The sequence below is a fragment of the Antechinus flavipes genome, chromosome 5 (assembly GCF_016432865.1).
Source record: "Antechinus flavipes isolate AdamAnt ecotype Samford, QLD, Australia chromosome 5, AdamAnt_v2, whole genome shotgun sequence".
NCBI lineage: Eukaryota > Metazoa > Chordata > Mammalia > Dasyuromorphia > Dasyuridae > Antechinus > Antechinus flavipes.
Window position 1 is genome coordinate 91,951,311 of NC_067402.1, and position 17,305 is coordinate 91,968,615.

Sequence of the window (17,305 nt, forward strand, 5' to 3'; positions counted from 1 at the left end):
TCCTCATAAGTCTTTCAGAATTGTCTTCAATCGTTGCATTTCTGAGAATAGCTAAGTTATTCATTGGAGATCATTACACAATATCGCTACTGTGTACTTTGTTATTTTATTATTACTATTATTGGGTACGATGTTATCCTGGTTCTTAACATAACACTTTGTATCAGTTCATATAAGTTTTCCCCTGTTTTTCTGAGAGCATGATGTTCATCATTTTTTCAAAACAACAGTATTCCATCACAACATACCACATTTACAACAACTTCAGGCATGCCCTAACTGATAAATATACCTTAATTTCTAAATCTTTGTCAGCACTCAAGGAGCTTTTAAAATATTTTTGTGAGCATAGGACCTTTTCATTCTTCTTAAGTTCTTTGGGATACAGAACTAATAGCAGTATTGCTTGTTCAAAGGATATGCATGATTTTATGTGTCTTTAAGCAAAGCTCCAAATTGCTCTCCAGAATGGGTGAATGAGTGTGCAATTATACCAACAATACATTTATGATGTAATTACTTCACATTCCCTGCAATATTTTTCATTTTTTCTCTCAGACAGGTGTAAGGTAGTAGCTCAACATTGTATTAATTTGTATTTCTCTCATAAAAAGTAATTTAGAGCATTTTTTATCTATCTGTAAATTATTCTCTCAGAAAACTGCTAGCCAATTCTTTTTTTCCTTTTTTCTTTTGTTTTGTTCTGTATTGTTTTTAGCCAATTCTTAATTGCAGGCCACACAACCTATTAAATTGAAATTATTTGATGAGTTCCTTGTGCCTTCCACAATGCTCTCTTTAGACAGCTCCCCCTTTCCTCATCAAAATCATTCCTCTTTGTGTCATCAGAATTTCATGGTTGAGAGTCTCCTATCCCTCTGGTATTCACTTCAGCCTCCTAGGGAATTATAGAGCCATTCAATGACTACCTTCTCCTCCTGGGTGAAAGCACACACTTGCCACACCCAGAAGTAGATTATGAAGGCCTGGAAATGACCAGGTCATGAAAGTTGCAATTTCTTCCAGATTTTTTTGGTCTAGAGAGTTGGTGTCAAAATTGCCTGGAGTAACAACACCATAAATGTCCCTCCCATTCCATATGGTTCTGGTTTTCCTGCAGACCTTAGTAACTGACTCTCCCCAACACCTGAACTCAAAGTGTCCTGCCCAGAAGGGTGTTTCCTGTTTCACTTTTCCCAGGTCCCATTTTCCTGGGACAAGTTTTGAATATGAACTAGTTCTCTATTGTCCTAGTAAAATTCATATATCCATGCCAGAGAAGTGAGATCACCACCAGCAGGTATCTATGTGAGGGACAGGTACCTATGTAAGGGATAAAGAGCTCAGAGATGAGATTTCTTAGAATTATTATTTTACACATGTTCACTGCAGGCTCACCACTTCCTCCAAGGCTGACTTATTACTGATTTTAGCAGGACTTAAGAAGTGCTGTTAGCATGAGGAAGTAATAAATCTGAAAGTCATATATACAAACATGTAGGCATCAGGAAAACCTGTTTGATATAAATTTACAATAATCTTGATGATGAATGCATGTAACAGGAATAAGGCATCACAAACCTTACAATTTATGATTATGTTACCATAAACAGTTTGTTACTGCTTAATCAATGTATAGCTAGAATGTAACCATGGAATATACATTAAGTAACTTAGAGATATCTGGTGTTATTGCAATGCTGCTTTAAAAAGTATATGAACTCAGGCTTTCAGATTAATAAACAGACTTCTTTGCTGAAGTACCTGCCTATCCCATGTTGTACTTTCTCCTCGGTAGGGCCCTTGAGCTGATCTTAATACACTTACTAGGTCAATAACCAAAAGAAATTTAAAAGGGAAAGGATTTCTAAGAGATAATTTATCACAACTTTTTTTTTCCTTTTTGGAGGTGATCCCAAAGTATTGGAAACTGGAGGATGGTCATCAATGGCAAAAGGACTGAACAAGTTGTGGTATATGTTTGTTTTGGAATACTATTGTACTATATGGAAAGAGGAGGGAGATGGTTTCAGAAAAACCTGGGAAGACATCTGAATGGAGGCCTAATGAAGTGAACTCCACCTTGAGAACATCACCTACAGTAATAAGATTGCAATGTTGATCAATAGTAAAGACTTAGATACTTTCAGCAATCCAATGTTTCATGACAATTCCAAAGGACACCTGATGAAAAATGTTATTCTCAGGATTCATGAATTCTAAGTATATAGAAGATATTTTTTTTTGCTTTTTCCTGAGGCAGTTGGGGTTAAGTGACTTGCCAAGCTAGGAAGTGTTGTGTCTGAGACCAGAATTGAACTCAGTTCCTCCTGACTTCAAGACACTGCACCATCTAACTGCCCCGAAGATACAATTTTTCACTTTAAAATTTTTTTTCTTATTTTTTTCTTTGTTTTGTGGAACATAGATAATATATAGATGTATGATTTGCATGACTTCAAAAGTATAATGGCATCATATTGTTTGCCTTCTAAAAGGTGATTTAAAGGATTAAGAATGGAAAAATTGAAACTCAAAATAAAATAAAATAAATATTAAAAGGTAAATAATCAAATTAGGAAAAAATTAAATAAATAAAAATACAATACAATTGAAAACTATAGTTTATTCTCTATCCCCCTAGAATCCCCCAAAGCTCTTCTCCAATCACTTAATAGATAATTATCAAGTTTCCTTTACCTATTGTCTACTAGATTTGGCTATTGCCCCTAAAGCTAGGCAAGAAGGTCTCTGTATCTTTTCCAATTAACTCCAGGGATGAGTGTTCATCTTGAATATGACCCAACATAATAAATCTCTCTATATCTCTCTCTATATATAATCCCTTTTCAGCTAATCATGAATAAATGAAGGAATTTTTCAGTTCAATATACTCATAACTTCAAGCAGTTCCTGTGTTTATACATTCCAAGATTCAAACCTGGAAAATGAAATCGCAAATAACATCTTGATCCTCATTTATCATCATCCTGCAACAGTCCCTCTCCCCCAATTTAATTGTCTCTACTAGAGAACATAGGTGAGCATATTTCTGTTAATATAATGGGATTCAGTTGGCAGTACCTGCTATTCCCTCAGGTCCAAGGTATTCCAGAAAGTCAAAGATGATATTAGAGGAGTGAAGATGGAGACTGGGAAATAAGACTCCAGAACATATGCAGAATATCCCAAAATTTTTAGTGCACATTTAAGCTACTAAGACTTAAAATAGCACTATTATCAGAGAACAGAGGCAAAGAATGATGTGAAGTCAAGCAACTGATTGGTAAAAAGTCAGCACTACTACCTCAAAGTCCCAAATTATTCAACTGGTCTCTTTTACTTCATCTTCTTCAGAACTCACATCAGAAATATGATGCTTGGCCAGCAGTAAAACACAAGGACAATTTAATTGACTTCTTTTCTAGCAAGAGACAAGTTCCTGGCACTCGGAAATGGATGTTGTCATAGATCTAAGCAAATTTATCCTGCCCGAAGAGCAAAAGTGAACAACCTTCTTCTAAAGAAGAACCATTTTTATTTCTTTGAAGTCTTATGATTTCCAAGAGGGCCAATGAGGAGGCTTCTGATACAAGGGGACAATATCTGCTTTACACAGGCTGAGTAGGGGTTACTTTATGAAGGCAAGGAGACTGCCCAGAGTCAAGGAGAAGGATGCTATGAGGATATTTAAGCCCATTCCCTCATTTTATTAAGTCCCAGGGTGGATAAAATTATTTGCTCAAAGCCACCAAGCCAAAAAGAGTCAGGATATAATGCCAGGTCCTCTGCTTTCCATACCAATATCCTGTTACATGACCAGATAGAGTTTATGGTGAGGAGGAAAAAGAGGAGGAAGATGGAGGTATGATCATGGTGGCCCAGAAGGGAGAATGCAAGGAAATGCAGGTGTGCAGACTGAAGGAGAGAAGACTTGGGAAGGGCATAGTCACTGTCCTCAGGAATCTGGAGGGATATCATCCAGAAAAGGGAATCATCATCCTGCTTGGCCCAGAGAGCAAACTTGGGGCCAACAGGTAACAGTTAAAGGAGAAAGATTTCAGCTCAATTGAAAAGGAGGAATGCCCTAATAATTGGAGCTGCTGGAGCCCTTGGGATGGGCTGACAGAGTGAGCTCACCATCATTCAAGGTAACCACACTTGTTAGAGAGATAAGAGGGATTTCTTCTTCAAGGAGGACATTGGGCTCTAAAGCTCCATCTAACTCCCATGAGCCTCTTAAGTCCTCCACTTAAAATGGGACCAACCTCATTAATATAACTTTAGAAATTATTGCTTCCCTGTAAGGAGGAAGCCTGACTATTAAGGGATAGGTCAATTCTCTGAGAGCCTCCACAGCTGTGAATCATAGCATATGAAGGAGTTGCAAGGCAGCCTTTGCTAACACAGGTGTTGTAGACTGGGAATGAAATAAATTTGAATCAGAGGGAAGAGTAGACAGGTCAGACAACACAAAGGCCTCTCAGTCAGAGAGGTCAGAAAACAGCACCTGCCTCTCAGTCTCCTTGTATTATCCTCTCACAAAAGGAGATCCATTCTTCAGGTCTGGGATGGATCTCCAGAAGCTACTGTCAGGTAGTGCCCGTATATTCCAACAGCTCCTGTGTATTCCAACACCTGACCACACATTTTAGTGAGAGGAAAGGAAAATTGGGAAGTTGTGCTGCTCTCAGATTCACAAAGTATGTTAAAATTATCTCTGTGGATCCTCCCAATCATTTTAGAAGGTCAATGCTATTAATAACTCAGTTTTACTCATGAAGTAAATCAGGCAGAGAGATTAAGCATTATTTCAAGAAATTAAGTACTAACACAGAGATAGTAAGGGTCTGAAACTGGATTTCAAATTGTCTTTTCACCTCGGAGTTCAGCTCTGTATCCATGGTTAAGCCCAAATGACTCAATGAAAAGTCTGTCAGGGTGCCCGAATCCTGTGCATGGGACAGAGGATTATTTTGACAGGAGTATTCCTCTTGTCCCAAAAGTACTATACTTCCATGTGGAGAACAGCTCCCAAGAAGACATTGCACAGAAGACGAATAAAGCAGTTAGAATTCAGAAAAAGTGATGTGCTCTGGCTCTCATGTCATTATAATAAAGAGCATCTTTATTCTCACATTAGGGAATTTAAGTCATTTGTGTATACCTCGAATAAAAACCATTGCTCAGAAGAAATTGGGGAATGGCAGTCAACTGGTAATAATTTTCAATAGTAAGAATTTCAGGCATTTAATTTAATAATTTCAATTAGTAAATATATTTTCTACCTGACATTTTTCTGGGAGAGATAGGAGTAAAATTTGATTGCTCAGAGGTGCCTTGAGCAACCCCTCTCCCACATGAAATGGATCCTTACAAACTGTAAATAAATCTCTCAATCTAACTCTAATTTCATTGAGTAGATGAGAAATTCAATGAGTATCCTGATCAATCCCAGCACTCTTTCAACTTAGTTGTTATAAGTGGCTTTCCCTTACACAAATTGAAGTTTCTTTGATGGCAGAGGGGGTCCTCATTGGATCATTCCTGTCACTGCTGTGACCAGTCCAGCCACCATCATACACACAGCAGAAACTCGGAACCTGCACACAGTCCCAAAAGTCAATCCATCAATGTCCCAACAATTCACGTCATTTCCTGTTCTGTGTTCATGTCATTTTCCTTGCCCCTCCTCATCCATAGCCTCAGTGTTTTCTTTATACTATTTTATATTCATTAATCTTGTCACATACTTCAAAAACATCTGGATCCTGTCAGCCTATAGGATTACATACTCTGGTGTCACCAAAACAACAGTTGGCTTCCCAGGAGGGTAGATTGGGGGAAAGATTCTCAGAGCAATGCTCACAACATTGCTCTCACGGAGCATCACAAACAGCAACCCTGAACAGATACTTTGTGCTAGGTTCAAAGCCATTCACTAAGAAGACCTCTGATTTTCCAGTCACAGGGATGACAATCCAGGTCTCTTCCCCTTCATCCTGGTACTCTACCTGATAGCCAGTGATCTTCTCCTCCCTCCCACATGCCAGAATCAGTGTAAGCTCAACACAGTCTTGTTTCACCCCAACATTCTGGGGAGGGGGAGGTTTAACTGGCATCTCAGAGCTGGAACTGTGGACCCATAGTTCATTTTCATAGAGATAAATGGAGACCCTCTTGTTCTCCTGGTCTGAGACAGATGCCACAATAAACTGAGTCTTCTCAGTGGAATGACTGGCCTTGGCAAATGAGTACAAGATCTTGCCAACTCTACTGCTTTTTTCCTTGTGCTGTATTCTGCACCTATGAGGAATAAATCTTTTGCTCACAGTCAGGGGTAAATGATACTGGATTCCAAAGCCACTATTTCCAATCTGCTAAGTAGGGTTCCTGCTGCAAGGAGGTGACTGCAAACACCAGGACAAATCTGTGGGTAGAGCCCAGTACCACATTGTCCAACTCATTCTGATCAGCTACGACCTGCACCTCCTTCAGACGGGTGAGGTAGCTCTTTATCATCTTCATCTCAAATTGCTTTTCAGCTAGGAATTCTGAGACTCTCCTTGTGCTGAAAGGAGACTGGCTTTCCCTAGCTAAAATATGGGTTAGCTCATCTTCCTCTGCTCTGCCTGCCCGGATCAGGGGTCTAACTTTGGCTATTTCCTTCTCGAAAAACTGTCTGTGCTACCTATTTAAATCCTGGAATAGCCTGATCTTTTTCTTGGTTGCCAAAAAGACTGAGAGATCTGGTACCTCCATCATTTCATTGCACCTCTTGTCACACTCGCATAACTTCTCCAGAGTGTCCTGGGCTTCCCATACCAACTTCATGCTGATACTTCCAGCCAGCTGGCAGCCTTGCAGCTCAGCTTCTCCAGAGTGTACAACCAGACTTGGAGGGGCACCCCATGACTCTTAAGCAGTTTAGGAAGGGAGTCATAGATTTTTATTGAATCTTCGTAAGTCACTGAATTGGTCTCAATTACAAAATCCCCATAAAATTTATACCTGAATTCTTTAGTTCATTTTATCTGACTGTTTTCCATTTTTATCTTAGCTTCTACTTTTCCAGATACTTGGGGAATCTTTTCTACTTTAGCCTTCATCATTCCTTCTATTTCCTTGACATATTCATTGGTGGAAACTTTCTGATCTAACACAAAGAAAGCCTGGGCCCTATAAAGCACTGTAGTGACCACTGTTCCATTATCAAACACATCATGCTGAGAAATGTTTCCATCTCCCAAGTGTTTTATTCTTAGGTGGGAATACAGGGTAGTCTTACTGTATTTGAGAGCGATCTGAGCTTTTTTTGGTTAGTATTTTTTAGTCTGATTGCTTTAACAACATGACCAATAAGGAAATATGCTATTCATGATAGCACTTATATAACCTATACAAAATGTTTTGCCTTTTCAATGAGGAGGGTGGAGACAGAGCAAGAGAATTTGAAACTCAATTTTTTAAAATGAATGTTGGCTTTTCTAATGTCTCTATCTTTTTATGGGGTGGCTAGGTTCATCTTTTACTTTCATGATGTTTGCCAACAAGCCCTAACTCATTTTCTGTTGATACTGAAGAAACCCATTACTACTCACATTCTGTAGCAGAAGAGTATGATGAAAATCTCAGATATATAATGATTGTTGGCAAGAATGTTCTTGGAGGATAGCCGATAAAATGGCTCCCAGGATCAATTGTTGGAATGATTTCTTTTATTTAGGGAACAAGGCATATTTAGAACATATATGTTAAATTGAGTATATATAATGATTTCTGTGAAACAAGAAATTGAGAAATCGGTTCAAAATGTATGCAATAAAAAACAATTACCTGCTTTAAAAATAATAAAAAATTTTAAAATGAATGTTAAAATTGTTTTTAAAATAAATATTTAACATATAATTGGAAAAATAAAATTAAAGGTATTAAATAAATGAATATTTTCTAAGTACTTTGCAAATATAATCTCTTTTGATTCTCAGAACAATAGCACCTGAGAAACAGGTGCTATTAGATTATCATCCCCATTTGTGTTGAGGAAACTAAGGTAAATGGGATTAAGTGGCTTGCCCAGGTTTTCACAAATAGGATGTGCCAAATCCTGGATTTGGAGTCAAATCTTCCTTATTGCAAGTCCAGTACATTAGGATCCACTCATTGTACTACCTAGATGCATGCTACCAGCTGGCTACAGTGATGTGTCTCAGGAAGGCAGTAACTGGGATAAAATGAAGTAGTTCTTCTACATGATTTTTGTTTAGTACATTCTGTCTCTTCCCAACCCCATGAATCATAGCTGTGCATGTAGTTTTCTTGAAAAACAAATAGGAATGATTGTCATCTCCATTTCTAATGGTTCTGTTTGTCATGCAATCAGAGGTTAAGTGACTTTGTCAGAGTCACACATCTGGGAAGTGTCTGGGGCTGAATTTTAACTTGAGTCTCTCTGAATCTATCCAAGTTTTCCTAACTTCAAAATCATCCTTCCTTTCAGTTCAGTAATCACCACAAGAGTAGCGGGGGGTTAAAGTCCAAATCCTTTATTATCACTTTCAAAATATTGTCTCTTTTCCTGGGCCCCGGTTAGTTTTCTTAAAGGCCTTCTGGAGTCTACGTTTCAGTGGAGAAAATGCAGGAGGACAGGTCTGCCACCACAGGGTGTGAGATGGGATGAATGAATCTGAGTCCAAGGACTTGTGCTTCAGCCTCCAGTCTACTTGTCTTCCCTAGCTCTGAATCGGAGCTCTCACAGTCCGTCAGGAGAGCCACCAGGAGCATGACTGCAGGTGAAAATGAATCTCTCTGCTTGGCTCCAAGAGCTTGGCTTATATGTTCTACACTGAGTATAAACCTATCATATCACTAGGAAACCATTATTTGTTATAGGATTCAATCAATCATATTGAACTTAAGAGAAGTATTAAGCATCATGATAAGCTAGACAACCATTGTCTCATCAATTCCACTTAGTACCTTGTAAGAATTATTGTTTCAAATTCAGAGTTCTGGCACATAAGAGGGATTGCCTGGCATCACTGAACCACTGAGAAGAAACAAATCTTTCATAGTTGATCACCACACACTCTTGCTGACTCATTTTCCAATTCTTTGCCAGCAAGAAAAAAAAAAAGAGCTGCTACAAATATTTTCACACATGTAGGTCCTTTTCCCTCCTTTATGATTTTCTTGGGATACAGACTACACTAATGTACTGTTGATGATCTGTGGACTGGTTCAACCATTCTGGAGAACAATTTGGATGTATCTCCAAAGGGCTATAAAACTTCCATATCCCTTATGGAATAAGGATACAGCTATTATGTCTATATCCAAAAGAAATCAAAGAAAAAGAAAAAGGACCTGTGTCTAAAACAACATTTATAGCAATGTTTCAGGGGTGGAGGAATGTTTGTGTGTGTGCTGGCAAAGTATTCAAAATTGTGAAAGTGACCATCAATCAAGAAATGGCTGAAGAAGTTGTGCTATATGATTACAATAGAATACTATTGTACTACATGAAAAGAGGAGGGAAAATGGTTTCAGAAAAACTTGGGAAGACTTATCTGAACTGATGCATAGTTAAGTGGACCTCATCATAAGAACACTGTCTGCAGTAACATCAAAATTGCAATACTGATCAATGGTGACAAGACTTAGTTACTCTCACCAATTCAATGATCCATGACAATTCCAAAGGTCTCCTGATGAAAAAAATAATATTCTCTCTAGAGAAAGAACTAATGAACTCTGAGTACAGACAGAAGTATATGGTTTTTTTCCATTTTCTAATTTTTTTTTCCTTTTTCTGATTGGGTTTGTTTTTTTTTTTTTTGGTTGAGACATGGATAATATGAATGTATTATTTGTGTCACTTGAAATGTATAATTGATATAAGGAAAAAATTGGAACTTAAAATTAAAAAATGAATTTAAAAAGTTAAATAATAATAAGAAAATGTTAACAAAATATTACCTCATTTGGACCTCACAACACCTTTGGGAGGTAGGTGCTGTTATTATCCCCATTTGACAGATGAGGAAACTGACAATAGAGAATGACTTGTCTGGGGTCACATAGCTAAGAATTGTTTGAGGGTGAATTTGAAATCAGATAGTCCTGATTCCAGATTCAGCCTCCCAGTCCTGCACTACACAGGTGATTCTAGTATGAGGGGAGGAACACAGGCTGAGTTGGATTCACTCTAAAAGGGAAAAGAGGCCTTCTCTGCTGGAACTAGCCTTGAACCTTGGCCTTAAGGCCTGAAGCATCAAGAATTTTAAATATCATTATTTTAAAAACTTCAAATCAACATAACTTGTCTCTCATCTCTCTGCTTCTTTTAAGAAAACTTAAATCCGTGGGGATTTTATTTTATTTCTTTCTTCCTCCTCAAACACTTGCTTAGGATCTGATTGGAAAAATGATGGTTAAGAATAAAATAAAGTTCTGGCTCCTTTAAGTCTCCCTCCTCTGCTGTGATCTGTAGAAAACAAGTGAAAGAAGAATGAATGACTGCTTTTTGTAGACAATTGTAATAATCTCAGCATGACATGCAGGTGACCCTTAAATCCTTAAAGGCTATGCCCATGGAGTACCAGCTGAGACAGGTACTACAATCTGGGCAAGCTTTGAGTATTGACTAACTCTCTATTATCCTAATAATATTCATAGATCCTTGTCAGCAGAATGGAAACCATGGCCAGTAGTGGTGACTATTTGGGAGGGAAGAAGAACTGGGAAATGGGATTTCTTAGAATTCTATAACTGCAAAGGCCAGCCTTTCTCTGGGGAATAAACTATTGCTTATTGGAGAGCATATGCTCGCTTATGCACAATTATACATAGCCCTATTATATACAGCTACATTAATCAGTGAGATTTTTCCTCCTTGTTAGGATCTTTATTAGATAAGGGAGTATATTCCTTCCTCGACTAAACAATATGAATTATTATTCACAGTTATAATCCTTTAAGAAGAAAGCTATAATCATCTTCAATTGTAGGCCTTTCCTTTTTCCTTTGAGAAAAAAAAAACTATCCTTCTACCAGTACTCTGTTAGAGGATTCATGACCATATTAATTGGCTATTATTCTGTTTGCCTAGGTTGTTTTGATTTTATGAAATTAACATTTTTACACTAAAAAAACAAATGTACCCCAAATTAAAAGGGATTTTTACAGCAAAATTCTCTGATAAAGGTCTCATTTCTCAGACATAAATGGAACTGTATCAAGTTTGTAAAAATATGAGCCATTTCCCAATTGATAAATAGTGAAAGGATATAAATAGGATATATTCACAAGAAGAAATCAAAGTCATCAACAGTCACATTGAAATGCTCTAAATCACTCACAGAGAATTATAAAGTAAAACAACCCTTATGTTCTATAGCACTGATAGCAGAGCTATCAGATTAGCTAATAGGACAAAAGAGGAAAATGACAAATGCTGGTGAAGAAGAGGGACACTAATGGCCTGTTGCTGGAGCTGTGAGATGGGCCAAGTATTCTAAAGAACAATTGGGAACTATGCCAAAAGGGTAATAAAACTTAGCATTTCCTTTTATCTACCAATACATCTACTAGATCTATGTCCAAAAGAAATTAAAAAGGGAAAGAATCTATATCAAAACATGATTTATAGCAGAGTTTTGTTTTTTGGTTTTTGGTTTTGTGGTGCTAGTGGTGGCAAAGTATTGCAAACTGAGAGGATAGCCATCAGTTGCAAAAGAGCTAAACAAGTTGTGGTATGTGATTGTGTTTGAATACTATTATACTATATGGAAAGAGTAGGGAGATGGTTTCCAAAAACTCTGGAAAGACTTACTTGAACGGTTGGTATAATAAAGTGAATATCAGATGGAGAACATCACCTGCAATAACAAGATTGAAATGCTGATCAGTGGTGAAAGATTTACCTACTTTCAAAAACCCAATGATCCATGACAATTCCAAAGAACTCCTGATGAAAATGTTACTAACAAATTCTGAGTTCAGATAGAAGTATATATTTTTTCACTCTCTAAAATTTTTCCTGTTTTTCCTTTGTTTTTTGCAACATGGCTAATATGGATGTATGATTTACATGACTTCAAAGCATAATAGATATAACATTGTTTGCTTTCTAAAAATAATTTAAAGGATTAAGCAATTAAAAAATTCAAATGCAAAATAAAACAAAATAAATTTTAATAAAATAACGAAATTGGAAAAATTTAACAAAATAAAATAAAATAGAAAACAAGAGTTTTTTTTGCCTTGTACTCCTATATTCTAATGTAACAACCACCAGCTCTTCTCCTCTCACTTAACAGATGATTGGTAAGTTTCCTTTACAGATTGTCTGTCAGGTTTTGTTATTGCCCTAGTATTTATATCTTCTACAGTTAACTGCAGGGATAAGTATCCATCTTAACCTAAATGGCCTATATGACCATATATCATAGATAAGTTCATATCTCCCTCAGTTAATCATGAATAACTGAGGGAATTTTCAGTTCTACAGGCTCATCAATTCAAATAATTCTTGTGCTTATACATTCTAACACTCAGACCTCAATAACATTTTAGTCATCGCTTCCTCAACAACCTCCTCTCCCAAATTAGCTGTCTGAAATTGGCTTTCATGATGTCTTTTTTTAAATATGTTAAAGTGTATGTTAAATACTATATATATATATATTTATACAATTATCTTTCTGCACAAGAAAAATTGGATTTAGAAAGAAGGTAAAAAAATAACCTGGGAAGAAAAACAAAAATGCAAGCAAATAATAACAGAAAGAGTGCAAATGCTATGTTGTGGTCCACACTCATTTCCCAGTGGTTCTGTACATTACTGCTCAATTGGAACTGATTTGGATCCTCTCATTGTTAAAGATAGAGACTTCCACATGATAAGTCTTTTCACCTCAAGATCCACCTCTCTATCCATTACTAGCCTCTTTGAAAAGTCTGTCAAGGAGCATGAGATGGCAGACAGGAATATATTGACATGAGTATTCCTGTTGCTTCTAAAGAACTATCCTTCCATTTGGAAAAGAAACAGACATCTCAGGCTTTCCAAGAAGACATTACAGAGAAGACATATGAAGTAGCTAGGACTCAGAAAAGGTGACATACTATGATGTTCATTTTATTATGTTAAAGACCATTGTGAAATTTTCAAGTCAGGAAATGTAAGCTGATTTTCATTGGAAATAAATTTGTGTCAAAGATCATTTTTACATACCGGGAATAAAAACCATCACTCAGGAAAACAATGGGGAATGTCTGTCAATTGTGATTATTTTCAATAGTAAGAATTTCAAGGCACTTAATTTAGTAATAGGAATTAGTAAATGTCTTATCTCTCTGATATTCTTCTGGGAGGGGTAAGAATAAAATTGGATTGATCAGACAAGCTCCACATTAAATGGACCATTACAAACTGTAAATAAACCTCTCAGAGTCTGATGCTCTATAATTTCATTGAGGGGATTGTGTGAGTCAATGAGGATATCCGATCAATTCCCACCAAATAATGAAGAATATCCTTATGTGTATAGTGGCAAAAAGTCCCTTACCTATGGCTGAAGCTTCATTTGTGGTTGAGAGGGTTCTCACTGGGTCACTCTTTTCACTGCACTGACTAATCCAGCCACCATCATACACAGCAGAAACTTGGAACCTGTATACGGTCCCAGGAGTCAATCCATGAATGTCCCAAAAATTCACATTATATCCTGTTCTGTGTTCATACCATTTTCCTTTCCCCTCTTCATCCACAGCCTCAGCTTCTTCTTTATACTCTATTATATATTCCTTGATCTTGTCATGTACTCCACAAAAATCTGGCCACTGCCAGACTAGGATTACATAATCTGCTCCTGCAATGAAAACCTTTGGCTTCCCAGGAGGGCAGGGTGAGGGAAGTGTCTTCACAGCAATGCTCATATCACTGCTCTCAGTGAGTCCCACATCACAAACCCCTGTAAATCTAAACACATAATCTGTGCAAGGCTGAAGGCCATTCACTTTTAGGACCTCTGGCTTTCCAGACACAGGGATGACAGTCCAATCCTCTTCCCCTACAACCTGGTACTCTACTTGATAGCCAGTGATCTCCTTGCTCTCACATGATGGGGTTAGTGTGAGCTCAACACTGTCTTCTGTGATCTTAGCTATCTGGGGAGGAGGAGGTCTGACTGGAAGTTCAAAGTTGGAGCTGACCTGCAGTCCCTTTTTATAGAGATAAATGGAGACCCCCTGCTTCTCCTGGGCTGGGGCAGATGCCACAATGAACCGAGTCTTCTCAGTGGAATGATTGGCCCTGGCAAATGCTGAAAAGGATTCTGCCAATTGTATGGCTTTTCTCCTTGTCTCTGTGTCCTTGACCCAAGAGAAATATGGCTTTTGCTCACAGTCAGGAGTGAATGATGCTGGATCCCGAAGCCACTGTTTCCAATCTGCTAAGTAGGATTCCTCCTGCAAGGAGGTGAATGCAAACACCAGGACAAATCTGTGGGGAGAGCCTAATACCACACTGTCCAACTCATTCTGATCAGCTACGACCTGCACCTCCTTCAGAAAGGTGAGGTAGGACTTTATCACCTTCATCTCAAAGACCTTCTCGGCTAGAAATTCTGAGAGTCTCCTGGTGCTGAATGGGGACTGGCTTTCCCTAGATAAAATACTGGTTAGCTCATCTAACTCTGCTCTGCCCGCCCGGATCAGGGGTAGTACCTTGGCTATTTCCTTTTGTAAAAGCTGTCTGTGCAGCCTATTGAACTCCTGGAATAGCCTGATCTTTTCCTTGGTTGCAGAAAAGACTGAGAGATCTGGTGCCTCCAGCATGTCATTGCACCTCATGTCACACTCAGATAACTTCTCCAGAGTGTCCTGGGCTTCCCATACCAAGTTCATGCTGATCCCTCGAACCAGCCTGGCAGCCTTGCAGCTCAGTTTCCCCAGAGGATACAACCAGACTTTGACGGGCACCCCACGGTCCCTAAGCAGCTTAGGAAGGGAGGCATAGACTTTTACTGCTTCTTCATAAGTCACTGGATTGGTCTCAAGAACAAAATCCCCATAAAATTTACAGCTGAACCCTTTAGTTGATCTTATGTCTGTCTCTTCCATTTTGATCTCTGCCCCAATTTGTACTGATACTAGGGGAATCTTCGTTATAGCAGCTTTCAACATTCCTTCTGATTCCTTGACATTTTTATTGGAGGAAACTTTCTGATCAAACACAAAGAAAGCCTGGGCTCCATAGAGCACTGCAGTGACCACGTGGGTGGCAGTTCCATTATCAAACACGTCATGGTAAGAAATATTCTCATCTCCCAGGTGGCTCATTGTTAGGTGGGAATACTGGGTAGTCGTACTGTATTTGAGAGTGACCCGAGCTTGCTGTTGGGAGGTCTTGGTATCACATAAATATTTGCCAGAGCCTCCTATTTCAATCAGGCCCCCAAGGACACTTGCTTTCAGCTCTCCGGTGATGTTCATGGCATTGGTCTTTTCCTCCATGGAGTCAGAGGTGATGATGTCAAACTCAGTCTTGTATTGATCTTCTATTGCCACATTTCTCTCTAGAGTCTCCTTGTCCCATAAAGTGACACCTAGAATGGGACAGAGACATTAGGGAGGAAAGGAGGGTTGCAGGGGACCACAGCCTCCTCACTGAAAAGTCATAAAATTGTATATAGGTGATATATATGTGCAATCATAAAAACATTCCATTTGTCACATTGTATATTCCACACTGCAAGCCTCAGGCTTATCAAGGGAAAGTGATAACACTGCCTACCCAAACACTCCCTTAATCCTTCATTCTGCACTATCATATCTTCCTTTCTCCTTCAAGGCTGCCCTTCAACTTTATGTTAAGCAGATTGGTTAGGATGGAAAATGCCTTGGATGTGTGTGTGTGTGTGTGTGTGTGTGTGTGTGTGTGTGTGTGTGTGTAACAATTTGCACCAACATCTCCCAACACAGTATGTCTGACTCACCTATGTCTCTGACCTTCTCTCTGAGTAAAAGGTTTTTTTCACAAGCTCAGTATTCTCCTTCTTCGATCTTGCAAAGATTGCTTCTCTTTTTAATCTTTACCTTCTGAGGTTGAATCAGCCCCTCTTCTCCCTGCCCTCTTCAGACATCCCCAATCCTTCCTGGCTTGGATTTGCCATCCCACTGCATCTCCCTTCAGAACAACATGATCTCAGAGGGTTCTAACATGCAGAAAAAAGCTGAGATGTGCTAATCACTTTGATGGTCTCTGAATCTCACTTTCTGACTGATAATTTTTCATCAGAAGAACTCTTGCCCAACGCTGTCCTCTCCTGATATCTGGAACAAGGCTGTGCATTCAAGAGAGTAATTACCAGGGACGAGGGTATCCGAGCGACAATCATATAGTGTTCCCAGATGTAAGGGACGACCGAGGGCTGGGATCTCCAGTGTGCTCTTCCAGATAAGGCTGGTGGGAGCTTCTTTCTCTGCCATTTATCTAATGAAAGAAAATTGAGGTCTAGGACAGTTACCAGGGAAGTCACTCTCTTGCAGGCTCCAAAGAGAAATGCCCCATTTTTCAGTGACCAAGTTCTCCCAGTTCCTGTTAGACAGGAACACTGCAGCGAGATAGTGACTATTCTGAGATGGAAAAATATCAGGCTTGTATGGAACTCACAAGGGAGCCAGACACAATAGGGCGAGGTGATCAGTTAAGAGAAAATTTTAGAAACTGACACTCCCTCTTTTACATCATCTTACATCGCACCTGGACAGGCAGATTGCTAAGGTGGCTAGAGAGCTGGATGGGCAGAGCTGGGGTTGGGTTCAAGATTTCCACCACCTGACATTTGCCACCTTGTCCAGGTCATGTTCTGACCTCATTTCCTTCTCTCATCTGCACCTGCATAAGGGTCAGGAGTTGCTTATCAAGAACCACTGCTGAGACTCTGGCCAGCTCTGAGTGCCCTGACTCTGCTTCTCCTCATTCCCAATCTAGAAGAAGGTGATGACTGAGACTTTCAAATCCCCAGGACTTTGGTTCTTTGTTTATCTGTGTCAGATAAAAGGGATGTCTAGATTTGTAATTATTGTTCATCCTTCTTTCTCAAAGAGGAATGATGATGTCATGAAGTCATGATGTCAGAAATCTCAAGACAATCTTGAGATTGTCTGGCACTTCCCACCTTTCCTTTAATTTTTTTTCAGTGGATCCATTGTTTTCATTGGAGTAGGGAATCCCTGGTGAGGAAACTTCTACTAGTACAAGTCAACTCACATCCTGCAATCCCCAGCTTTAGTAAAT

General features: G+C 38.8%; 1 protein-coding gene across 1 annotated transcript; it reads right to left on the minus strand.

The window, feature by feature from the left end:
* Positions 1 to 8,530: 8,530 nt before the first annotated feature.
* Positions 8,531 to 16,494, minus strand: LOC127538561 (stonustoxin subunit alpha-like). The gene is made up of 4 exons (XM_051962368.1): positions 16,374 to 16,494; positions 13,572 to 15,611; positions 11,834 to 11,879; positions 8,531 to 10,486 (listed from the first exon to the last, which is right to left on the minus strand). Exons 1-4 carry the CDS (start codon positions 16,492 to 16,494, stop codon positions 10,462 to 10,464), a joined length of 2,232 nt encoding a protein of 743 aa, XP_051818328.1. The 3' UTR covers positions 8,531 to 10,461.
* Positions 16,495 to 17,305: the final 811 nt, after the last annotated feature.